This window comes from Trachemys scripta, chromosome 1, assembly GCF_013100865.1.
Source record: "Trachemys scripta elegans isolate TJP31775 chromosome 1, CAS_Tse_1.0, whole genome shotgun sequence".
NCBI lineage: Eukaryota > Metazoa > Chordata > Testudines > Emydidae > Trachemys > Trachemys scripta.
In genome coordinates, this window is record NC_048298.1 from 340,879,794 (window position 1) to 340,890,960 (window position 11,167).

The 11,167-nt window shown below is 46.1% G+C and overlaps 1 protein-coding gene across 1 annotated transcript; it reads left to right on the top strand.

Annotated features, from left to right (window-relative positions):
• The first annotated feature begins 9,970 nt into the window (after positions 1 to 9,970).
• LOC117885379 (olfactory receptor 52E2-like) lies at positions 9,971 to 10,909 on the top strand. Its single transcript, XM_034786721.1, has one exon. It carries the CDS (start codon positions 9,971 to 9,973, stop codon positions 10,907 to 10,909), a length of 939 nt encoding a protein of 312 aa, XP_034642612.1.
• Positions 10,910 to 11,167: the final 258 nt, after the last annotated feature.

Consider the following 11,167-nt stretch of genomic DNA (forward strand, 5'->3'; position numbering starts at 1 on the left):
GTCTTTAGAGTATGAGAAAACTCTGACAAAGGTTTGTTGAGTGTTCTCAAAGGAGGGATTGTTGGGGTCCACTAGGCATAGCTACCAGGTAACTCGGGAGAGTGGAAGGCCAAAAGAGCCGATGAAGCTCTTCTGCTCTGGGCCTACCTGAACCACAGTGACTCCATCTTGTGAACTCTCACCTACTTCTGTGCTAACTGCTTACATGCTGAAGCAGAAATGTAAGGGTCAGCTTTTCTAGCAGGCAGCTGCTGTAAACAGGCCTTGCAAGGCCAAAAGATAAGCAGACGAATGGGAACTTTTCTAATTGTAACTGCTACAGAAGGGAGGGGGGGGAGGGGTAAGAGGGAGTAACAGAACAAAGGCTTGCACAGAAACTGCCTGGAGTATAAAAGGTAAAAGTTATTTGTATGTGTTGCACTTGATTTGAGACATGCTGGTCTCCTAGTGCCATTTCAGAGCTCTGAAATAAACTTGGCTTGCTTTCTCCCCTCGGTGTCTTTATTGGTGCCAAGCACACCAGGCGACGAACCCCTGTTTGCCATCTCGGGGCCCAGTTCTGGGCAGGCAACAATACTGTTCAACATATTCCTAAATGATCCGGAGAAAGGGATATATCATGAGGTGGCAAAGTTTGTAGATGATACAAAACTACTCAAGATAGTTAAGATCAAAGTGGACTGTGAAGAGTTTTAAAGGGATCCCACAAAACTGGGTGACTGGGCCATAAAATGGCAGATGAAATTCAAGGTTGAGAAATGCAAACTAATGCACATAGGAAAACAATCTCAGCTATACATATATCATAATGGGTTCTAAATTAGCTGTTCCCACTCAAGAAAGAGATATTGGAGTCATTGTGGATAGTTCTCTGAAAACATCCACTCAATGTGCAGCAGTGGAAAAAGCTAACAGAATGTCGGGAATCATTAGGAAAAGAATAGCTAATGAGACAGACAATATCATATCACTTCTATATAAATCCATGATACATTCACAATTTCAATACTGCATGCAGATCTGGTTACCTCATCTGAAAAAAAGATATATTGGAATTGGAAAAGATACAGAGAAGGGCAACAGAAATTATTAGGGGTATGGAACACCTTCCGTATGAGGAGAGATGAATAAGACTGTGGGGTTATGATAGATGTATATAAAATCATGACTGGTGTGGAGAAGGTAAATAAGGAAGTGTTAATTATTCTTCCTCATAACACAAGAACTAGGGGTCACCAAATGAAATTAATAGGTAGCAGTTTTAAAATGAACAAAAGGAAGTATTTCTTTGTAAATGCATAGTCAACCTGTGGAACTCTTTGACAGAGGATGTTGTGAAGGCTATGACTACAACAGGGTTTAAAAAAGACCTGGATAGGTTCGTGGAGGATAGGTCCATAAGTGGCTATTAGCCAGTATGGGTAGGGATGCAAAACAATGCACTGAAGTGTCCCTAGCCTCTGTTTGCCAGAAGGGGCGATGGGGGATGGATGACTTGATTACCTTTTCTGTTCATTGCCTCTGAAGCACTCGACATTGACCACCATCAGAGGACAGGATACTGGACTATATGGACCATTGGTCTGACCCAGGATGGCCATTTTTATATTCTTATAAAGAGCAAATTTGGGGGGGGGGTTCCTTTGTCAGAGGTTTTCCTTACCCCTCTGGAGTCATACCATGATGGGAAGGTATTTCCAGAGCCTGATGCTGTTGTGAATATTTAGGTAATGTATATAACTGTATTGTTGCTAGGATATAATACGTAAGTGTGTTGCTGCTTGTAATTGTACTTTGGATGTTATCAACACCAAGTTCCGTTTGGACTAATAAAGGAATTCTTGTGTGGAAACTTAGCTGTGTTAAACCTTAATAAACTTATTAGGGAAATTATTTCCAATATCTGGCCTTTCTGGTCATATTGGAGAGGGACTGGCAGGGCCGGCTCTAGGCACCAGCAAAAGAAGCTGGTGCTTGGGGCGGCACATTTTTAGGGGCGGCATGGCTGGCGCCAGAATGCTGCCCCTGCCGCCCCTAAAAATGTGCCCTGGCCGCCCTAGCTCACCTCCGCTGCTGCTGCCGCTTGCGCGCCATGGTGCGCGAAACAGCTGATTCACGCGCCGCTGCTCTTGAGAGCCTGGGAGGGAGGGGGAGACTCCGAGTGGCCACGGCGTGCGCGCCGCTTCTCCCCCTCCCTCCCTCCCTCCTAGGCTTGAGAGCCTGGGGGAAGGAGGTAGGGCTGGGGATTTGGGGAAGGGGCGGAGTTGAGGCAGGGCCGGGGGTGGGGTAATTAAAAAACGGGGGGGGCGGCCAAAATTGTTTTTGCTTGGGGCAGCAAAAATCCTAGAGCCGGCCCTGGGGACTGGTACCACTTTGGAGAAGTTCCTGAAGGAATGGGGGGAATGGCTGACTGAAAAGATGGAGGCGGACACCCTGGTGAGTGGATGTGTAGAACTGACAAAGTTCATAGGAATAGGAGAGGAGAAAACATGATGCTGTAGAGGACACTTCCAGCCAGGTCAGTGGGCCTGCAACGACCACAGCCCTCAACAGCATCCAGAATGCATTTGTACAGGGAGATTTTGGCAAATCAGTAAAGTGCCTGAAACCACTATTGCTTATTGCTAAAAGCACCCATGTCAGCATGCTGTCAAGTGGCCATGCAGCAGCCTTAGCTTAACCAAGGCAGGAGGGAAGGGGGTTTTGGGTGCCACAAAAAGGGCAGCTTCATCTAATCACATCCTTCCTGATTAGAATTGTGTTGAAATTGCTGATACATGCATTTTAGTGGCCTCAAGGCATCCAAACTCTGAAAAAAACACACCTGGTTAATCGATGACCAGAAGGAAACCTCTTGCTTGACCTTTGAAACTGCTTAACAAGTTTTCTTTAAGTGACATGTCATTGTATTGCTAATGTATAAATAAGGGGAAAAGTTTGAGGTAGGGAGACTCTCCCACTGGATGCGTCTTGTGTTCCCCACAGACGGGTTGCCACTTTGCCACTCGAGAGCCACACTCAGCTTTTGTAATTATTGAGGGTTGGAGGTGTTTTACCAGTGTGTTGTGGATGTGTGTAAGTGCTTGACACTCAGTAAAGTTTAGCTTTAAGTGAAAGCACTCTTGTGTTGTCCTGTTTGTGCCAGCCAGCTATCCGTCAGACGGCCATGTTTCCCCTGATTTATTTCCTGATACCACCTCACACAGAGTAAAAGTTACCAAGAGCTTTGGGTTAAAAAAACCACGGGTAACACATTCACCCGGGGAGTGGCTTTCCTGGTCCACCACACAATTTTGTTCAGGAACAAGGACAGAGCATATGATCAGTCATGCCTAAGGCTAAGATTTTGACACACTTATTTTTAGTAAAACTCAGGGACAGGCCATGGGTAATAAACAAAAAATCATGGAAGCCCATGACCTTTCTGTGACTTTTACGAAAAATAAGGGGTGAACTGACAGAGGGATGATTCAAGCCCGATCGGGAGGATGAGAGCCCAGTCCCCACATTGGGAGAGGGGAAGGTCCAGCACCTGCTGCCGCCACGGCTAATAGCTCTGTAGCCTCCGCCACAGCCCCAGCAACTCAGAGCTCCAGAGCCCATACCGCAGCCCCAGTGTCACAGAGCCACCTGCAGCAGCTCAGATCTGAGTCCCCCTGTCACCCATGTTGTCTGAGATCTGTACGGTCCTTGGCCACTGATGGCAACAGAGAGCTCAGGGGCTCCCGCTGGCTGAGAGCTTTGGCTCCACAACCCGAAGCTGAAGTGGAAAATGTCACGGAGGTCTCTGAAAGGCACAGAATCCATGACTTCTGTTCCATAATCTTATCCTTAGCCACTCCTGTGAAAAACTTGCTGCGATGAATGGGGAAGTGGTGGAACCTCAGCGACTGAGGCAGTGACCATGCTTTGGGCAGGAGGCAAAACAGTCACTGACTTGCTCCAGACTGTAGAGTTCTTCACCCCTGGGCTCAGAGTGTCAGCCGGCTGTTGTCAAGTGCTGAAGGCTGGAATGTTGTTGCCTCGGTAATGCTGTTCAGGCTTCTCATCGCTTGTGCTTTCGAGCTTTAGTCAGAAGGCAGCCTGCTAATACAGCAAACTTTGATGTTACTGATAAAGATCGACCACAGGCATGGTTCAGTGACAAAGGTACTCAGCCAGGTTTACTGACCTCTAGGCATAGTCCTAGCAATCTGGTTACGAGCCAAATGAGCAAATAATGTTATGAAATGTCTTTCCCGGGTGGCAATACCCAAAGAAATACTTACTAATCGAGGACCTAACTTCACTTTACTACTAATGAAAGAACTGTGCAATCTACGGAGGGTAAGGGCATTCAGAACAATTTTGACAATGATGGGTTGGTAGAGTGATATCACAGAAGTCTGATGGTGATGTTAAAGAAGTTTGTAGCCTGAGATTGCAAACATTGGGACCAACTCTTCCCCCACCTCTTTTTTGCTATCAGGAAGGTGCCTCAAGCCTCCAAGTTTTCTCCCTTTGAACTGGTGTCTGGGAAGCAGCTTTGAGGTTTTCCACACCTGCTTGGAGAAACATGGAAGAGCAAAGACCCCAGGCAATGAACATAGTCCAATACATTCTTTAATTAAGAAATGGCCTCAAGACTTTGCGGGTGTTTGCTAGAAGAATTTTGCTAAATGGGCAACAGGTACAAGGGAAGGCCTATAACAAAGGAATCTACCTGTGAATGTTCAGACTGGTGATTGAGTGTTATTGTTACTTCCAAGTTTGTTGTTCAAATTACTGGTTCATGGCAGGGACCGTTTGAGACAGTGAGGTATGTGGGCCCCATCTACTATGAGGAGCAGCACACAGAGAAGAAAAAGGAGACTCAGATAAGAACATAAGAATGGCCATACTGGGTGATACCAATGGTCCATCTAGTCCAGTATCCTGACACCGGCCAATGCCAAGTTCTTCACAGGGAAAGAACAGACAGGGCTATTATCGAGGGATCCATCTGTGGTTGTCTAGTCCCATCATCTGGCTTTCAGAGTCTAGGGAAACCCAGAACATGGGATTGTGTTCCTAAACAACTTGATTAACAGCTATTGATGCACCTATCCTCCATGAATTTATCTAGTTCTTTTTGAACCCCATTGAACTACAATTCTGTCAGCTTTTTTGATTGCTACTGCACACTGAAAAGATGTTTTCAGAGAATTGTCTACGATAACCCCTACGATAATCTTTTTCTTGAGTGGTAACAGCTAATGTAGACCCCATCATTTTATACATATAGTTGGGATTATGTTTTCTAATGTGCTTTACTGCTATCATTTGAATCTTTTCAACTATTAGAACAGTTTGAGCTGCCAGATAAATATCCACTTTAGACCTCCAAAAGGGATACTGGCAAATACCTTTGATGCCAGAATCCCTGCAGAAGAAAGCCTTTTCCAGGCCCTTTGGCCTGCATTAATTCAGGATCAATTCATTTGGCCTCCACAGGGTGGCAGTGACTTTTCAGAGGCTAATTTGCTCAATATTACAACTGCATGGGCAGGATGTATCGGTATGCTGTTATGATAAATTGAAAATGGTTTTTGGTCCTGTATCTTGTGGCAGCATTCCCACACATAGTGCAGATGGCAATACACTACACACAGAAAAGAAAGCCACCATCAATTGCTAGGCTGAACTGTCTGGAAGACTCAGTTTGCCTTGACAATCTGAGCCCCTGGTATCGGCAAATCATTTCTTCACTCCCGGGGGAGGCTCTCAAGCTGGAGTTCTCCAGGGTCTATTTTCTGCTCTTCCCACAGCTCACAGAGCTGAGGGAATTATCTGGGAATCCAGCCAACCAGAGAGTCTGCAGGGACTGTACAGGGGAATCATAAAGGTCGTTGCCCAGTATGCCGAGTGTCAGACATGTGAGATTCATACGCTGATTCTCAGGGCTCTGCCTTTCTGTCACCGTAAGGATATTTCCTCTCTCTGCTGAGCGGGATTGTGGTGAGTTGCCTGTTTCTGCATTAAAGTTAGTGCTGAGGGCTCAGGAAGGGTTCCAGGTTTCAAGTCAAGAACCATCTGGGCAGGAATTCACCAGGACAGCGACTTGAACTGTTTAGTATTGTCAGAAACGCCAAGGGATTTACCTGGTAACATAAGAGCTACAAATGCTTTGGAAATAGTTTAGAAAAATATTTGTTTTTCAGATCAGTTCCTTGTGTCTTACTGTGTCCCTCTATCTATCTCAGTAGCTTCCTTTTTTGGGTTTATGTGGATTTTCTTCTGGTTCGCTAAATTTTTCCTATTCAGGAACTTCACTGTCCTGTTAAGAATTGCAGCCAAAATCTTTGAAGTAGGCATCTGTGTAGTTGAGTTCACAAGAAGAATGTGCCACGCACTGGCCCCAGAAATGCTATTCAGGCTGATCTCTCCCTTTTCCCCGGGCAGACAGACAGAGTTTAACCCAGTCCGAGAAGATATTTCTGTGAACTGTCGCTGTGGGGTCTGGAACATGGTTTTGGTCCTGGGTGAGGGGTATCACTGTGTGGAAGGGCTGTAAGTTGTGGGGGTGGGAGGCCCATATGAACAAGCGGGCAGCACTAAGGGTTATTGGGTGGGGAGAGGGGTGTACATGGACAGGTAGAGAGCTTGGAGGATTGGGGGGCAACCAGGGAGGTTTACGCAGAGAAGCAGTTAGCACTGAGGGTGTCGGGCAGGCAGGGGATGTCTACAGACAGGCAGGTACCACTTGGGGTTTTGGGTCAGGCATGGCATACATATATAGGCTGGTAGGGCTGAGGGTCATGGGGGCAGGGAGGGGATGTACAGGTACAAGAGAGCAGTACTGTGAGTTCTGGGTGTGCGTAGTGACATGTACATGGACAGGCGGGTAGTGCTGGAGGTTGTGTGAGTAGGCAGGGGGTATACATGGACAGGCGGGCAGAGCTGGGGGTTGTGGGACTAGCAGGGGAGTGTAGATGGACAGGCAGACAGTGCTGGGGTTTGTGGGGCAGCCAGGGGGTACATGGATAGGTGGGAAGTGCTGGGCGTTGCGGAGGCTGGGAGCAGCATGTTCACGGAAAGGGGACTGTGATGCTGAACTTAAATTTTTCGCTGTGATTGTTGGTCCAAGGCCAGCTCTGGGTCATTTCCTGGCCCCGAGTGTATTGCTGGCGGGGCCTCAGGGTCTCTTTGCCCTGTGAAGCCACAGAACTGCAGACTGGGTGTCACAACCTTTATTTAATTTTGTTTCCAATTGTAGTTCTTGAATTTTAATTATGTAACTTCCGGCATTTCACTGGTGGAAAGAACCACTGATCTTTGTTCCTCAGCTGCTTCAATCTCCCATCATACTCTGACCTCCTGTCAGTACTCTCCTTCCCCATCCCAGGCTGCCCTGATTACAACAGCACACTGGTCACCAATGTTATCTCCATGCTTGCCAGTCATTCTGATCTACCCCACACTCCCCACAGCTCTTCCTCTGCAGGGAGTGAGGTGCCTCCCATCACACTTGTTCCCTTGACTGGGGGGAAATCAGTGACTCTGTCTCACCTGTGAGAAATCTCACACACGACACCTGTGCTGCTTCTCTTGGAGCACCCACAGACTGCACGCTGCTTTGGAGGCTGCTACACAGGAACAATTGCGAGCTGAGAAGTTTGCACATTATCAAATGAGAGCGGGCAACTCTGGGACATGTGAGGGCCTAGATAAATATAGCTGCCATGTGCAGGAGACACAGGCACTGAAACAGTGGGCCACTGGGACACAGACGATCAACCCAGGATGCTCTGGGACCATTTGCTAGCCATCTCTGTTAGCAATTTTTGGCAAGGGTTGTACATTCATTCCTCAGTGCGGAGACTTTACAGGCTCTAGTCATCATTTTTCTCACCTAAAACATTCATCCATGCAGTGTCACGGGCTCCCTCAGCCTCAAGAAATAGACACCCAGCGTACGATTTTCAAGGCACCACAATCACAGGATAATTTCTCCACATAGGGCTAAATTCAACACGGTCATGAATAGAAAAAAAGGCACGATCTTTCAGGCAAAATGCCTCCAGCTGACTCCGGACATGTTCATAGATTTCAAGCCTAGAAGGGACCATTGTGATCATCTGGTCTGATTTCCTGTAGGGTACAGGCCAGAGAAATTCCTGAAAATTATTCCTAGAGCAGATCTGTTAGAGGAGCAACCTTCATTTAAAAATTCTCCATGATGGAGAATCTGCTATGACCCTTGGTAAATTGTTCCAATAGTTAATTACATACAGTGCTTAAAAAATGCATGCCTTATTTCCAAGCAAATTTTATTTAACTTCAACTTCCAGCCATTGGATCTTGTTACACCTCTACATGGTAGGCAGAAAAGCCTATAATTAAATATTGGTTCCCCTTACAGACTGTTATCAAGTCACCCATTAACCATCTTTGTTAAACTAAATAGATTGAGCTCCTTGAGTCTATCACTATAAGGCAGGTGTTCTATTTTTTTTTTAATAATTCTTGTGACTCTTCTGTGAATTCTCTTCAATGTATCAACATCCATCCTTAATAGTGGACGCCAGAACTGGATACAGGATTTTGGTAACAGTTGCACTAGTGCCAAATACAGTGGTAAAATAACATCTCTACCTCTCCGTGAGATACCCCTGATTATCATTCAAGAATCACATTGGCTCTTTTGGCCACAGGGTCACACTGAGACCTCATGTTTAGCTAATTATCCCTTCACACCCCCCAAACCTTGTTCAGTCATTGCGCTTCCCATGATAGTCCCCCATCATGTAAGCATCCTCTTGATCTTGTTCTATGAGACACGGAGAACACATTTTCGATCTCGTCTCTACCACTCAGTATTTTGTAGACTTTTATCATATCCACTCTTATTCATCTCCTTTGTAAGGTAACAATCCCAATGTTTTCAACCTATCTCTTAAGAGAGTTTCCCAGGGTCCTTCATCATTCTCATTTCCCTTCCCTGAACCCCTCTAACTCTGCAATATCCTGTGTGAGAAGGGTGCCCAGTACTACACAGAAGAATCCAGAGGAGGGTGAAATATTAACTGGCTGATCTCATGACAGACCTGCGGGTGGCTATATTACAACAGAAAAACTTCAAAAACAGACTCCAACGAGAGACTGCTGAGCTAGAATTGATATGCAAACTAGACACAATCACCTCCGGTTTGAATAAGGACTGGGAATGGCTGAGCCATTACAAACATTGAATCTATCTCCCCTTGTAAGTATTCTCACACTTCTTATCAAACTGTCTGTACTGGGCTACTTGATTATCACTTCAAAAGTTTTTTTTCTCTTAATTAATTGGCCTCTCAGAGTTGGTAAGACAACTCCCACCTGTTTATGCTCTCTGTATGTGTGTATATATATCTCCTCAATATATGTTCCATTCTATATGCATCCGAAGAAGTGGGCTGTAGTCCACGAAAGCTTATGCTCTAATAAATTTGTTAGTCTCTAAGGTGCCACAAGTACTCCTGTTCTTCTGTATTTTCTATATGATTCCCCATCCTACGCTTCCTGGATGCCAATGTTTTGCTTAGTCTCTGTCCATGCTTGCACTGTGAGCAGGGTTTCACAGAGCTGTGTACAATGATGTCCAGATCCCTGTCCTGAGATCATACAGTTAAATTAGAACCTCGTTAGGTGTTTGAGGAGAACAAGTTTTTCCCTCCAATGGGCAAACACATTGCAGTTTTTGACATCAAAGTTCATCTGTCATCATGCTGCTCATTCACTTGCTGGTTAGCTCCCGCTGTGGACTTCTCTGGACTTGCATATGACCTAAATAAACTGGTTCCATCTGCAAATGTTGCCACCTCACTGCTCTAACCCTTTCTAGATTGTTAATAACTATGAAATATTTACTGTCCTATTTGTTATAAAGTGTATGACCCCATTGCTGTGTTTATCTCCCTTCACAGGTACCTTGAGGTTTTCTGAGTCTGATCGACGCATCAACCACCTCATGGAAGCTTTCAACCTCACCCCCTCTGACCCTTCAACATTCATCCTAATGGGCATCCCTGGCCTGGAAGCTGCTCACATCTGGATTTCCATCCCTTTCTCTATGTTCTACATTATCGGCCTGTTGGGAAATTTCACTGTTCTGTTTGTTATAGGCAAAGAACAGACCCTGCACAAGCCGATGTACCTGCTGCTCTGCATGCTGGCACTCACAGAAATCAGCATATCTACCTCCGTCGTGCCAAAGGCAGTGTGTATATTTTGCTTCAATTTGAAGGGCATTACTGTTGGTGGCTGCCTCGCCCAGATGTTCTTCCTTCACGCGGGCTCTATGATGCACTCAGCTGTCCTCGTGACAATGGCCTTCGATCGCTATGTTGCCATATGTAACCCTCTGAGATATGCCGCCATCCTCACCAACGCACGGATAGCTAAGCTAGGGCTAGTGGGTTTGATAAGAGCTGTTCTCTTCATTCTACCCATGCCCCTGCTCCTGAGCAGGCAGCCATTCTGTGCCAACCGCATTATCCCCCACACGTACTGCGACCACATGGCTATAGCAAAGATGTCATGTGGGGACATCACAGTCAATAGGCTGTATGGCTTGGTGGTAGCCTTTGTCTTCATCGGGTCAGACCTAACGCTCATTGCCCTGTCCTATGGTCTGATCATCAGGGCTGTCCTCAGGATCTCCTCTAAGACGACCCACCAGAAAGCCCTCAATACCTGCACTGCCCACATCTGTGTGATGTTGATGTCTTATCCTTTCTTCTTCTTCTCCACTCTGACACATCGGTTTGGTCAGGGCATCGCTCCCTATGTTCACATCATATTGGCCAACCTCTATTGCCTAATCCCCCCCATGCTGAACCCTATCATTTATGGGGCCAAAACCAAAGAGCTTTGTGACAAAGTGGGCAAATACACCTGTATAAGTTGATCACCTGGGTCCACTGACTTTAAACCTGTGTGACAAGAGTGGGAAAGGATATTTCCTTGTTAATCAAGGTTGCTTTGTCCCAGTTTGGCTGAGCTCAGCATTGTGGAAGTTCAGAGTTTCAGAAGTTCCTCACATCTAAGATCTTATTACTCCATCACCAAGGACTGCTCTCTCCATTGCTGAGTTCCCTATCTCTGACCATCACCTGATCTCTTTCAGTGTCACCGATCATCCCCCACCTCCACCCACCCTGTCATT

Bases quoted from the DNA above. Each gene is read 5' to 3' on its own strand.
- LOC117885379 (XM_034786721.1), top strand. From the start codon at position 9,971: ATGGAAGCTTTCAACCTCACCCCCTCTGACCCTTCAACATTCATCCTA.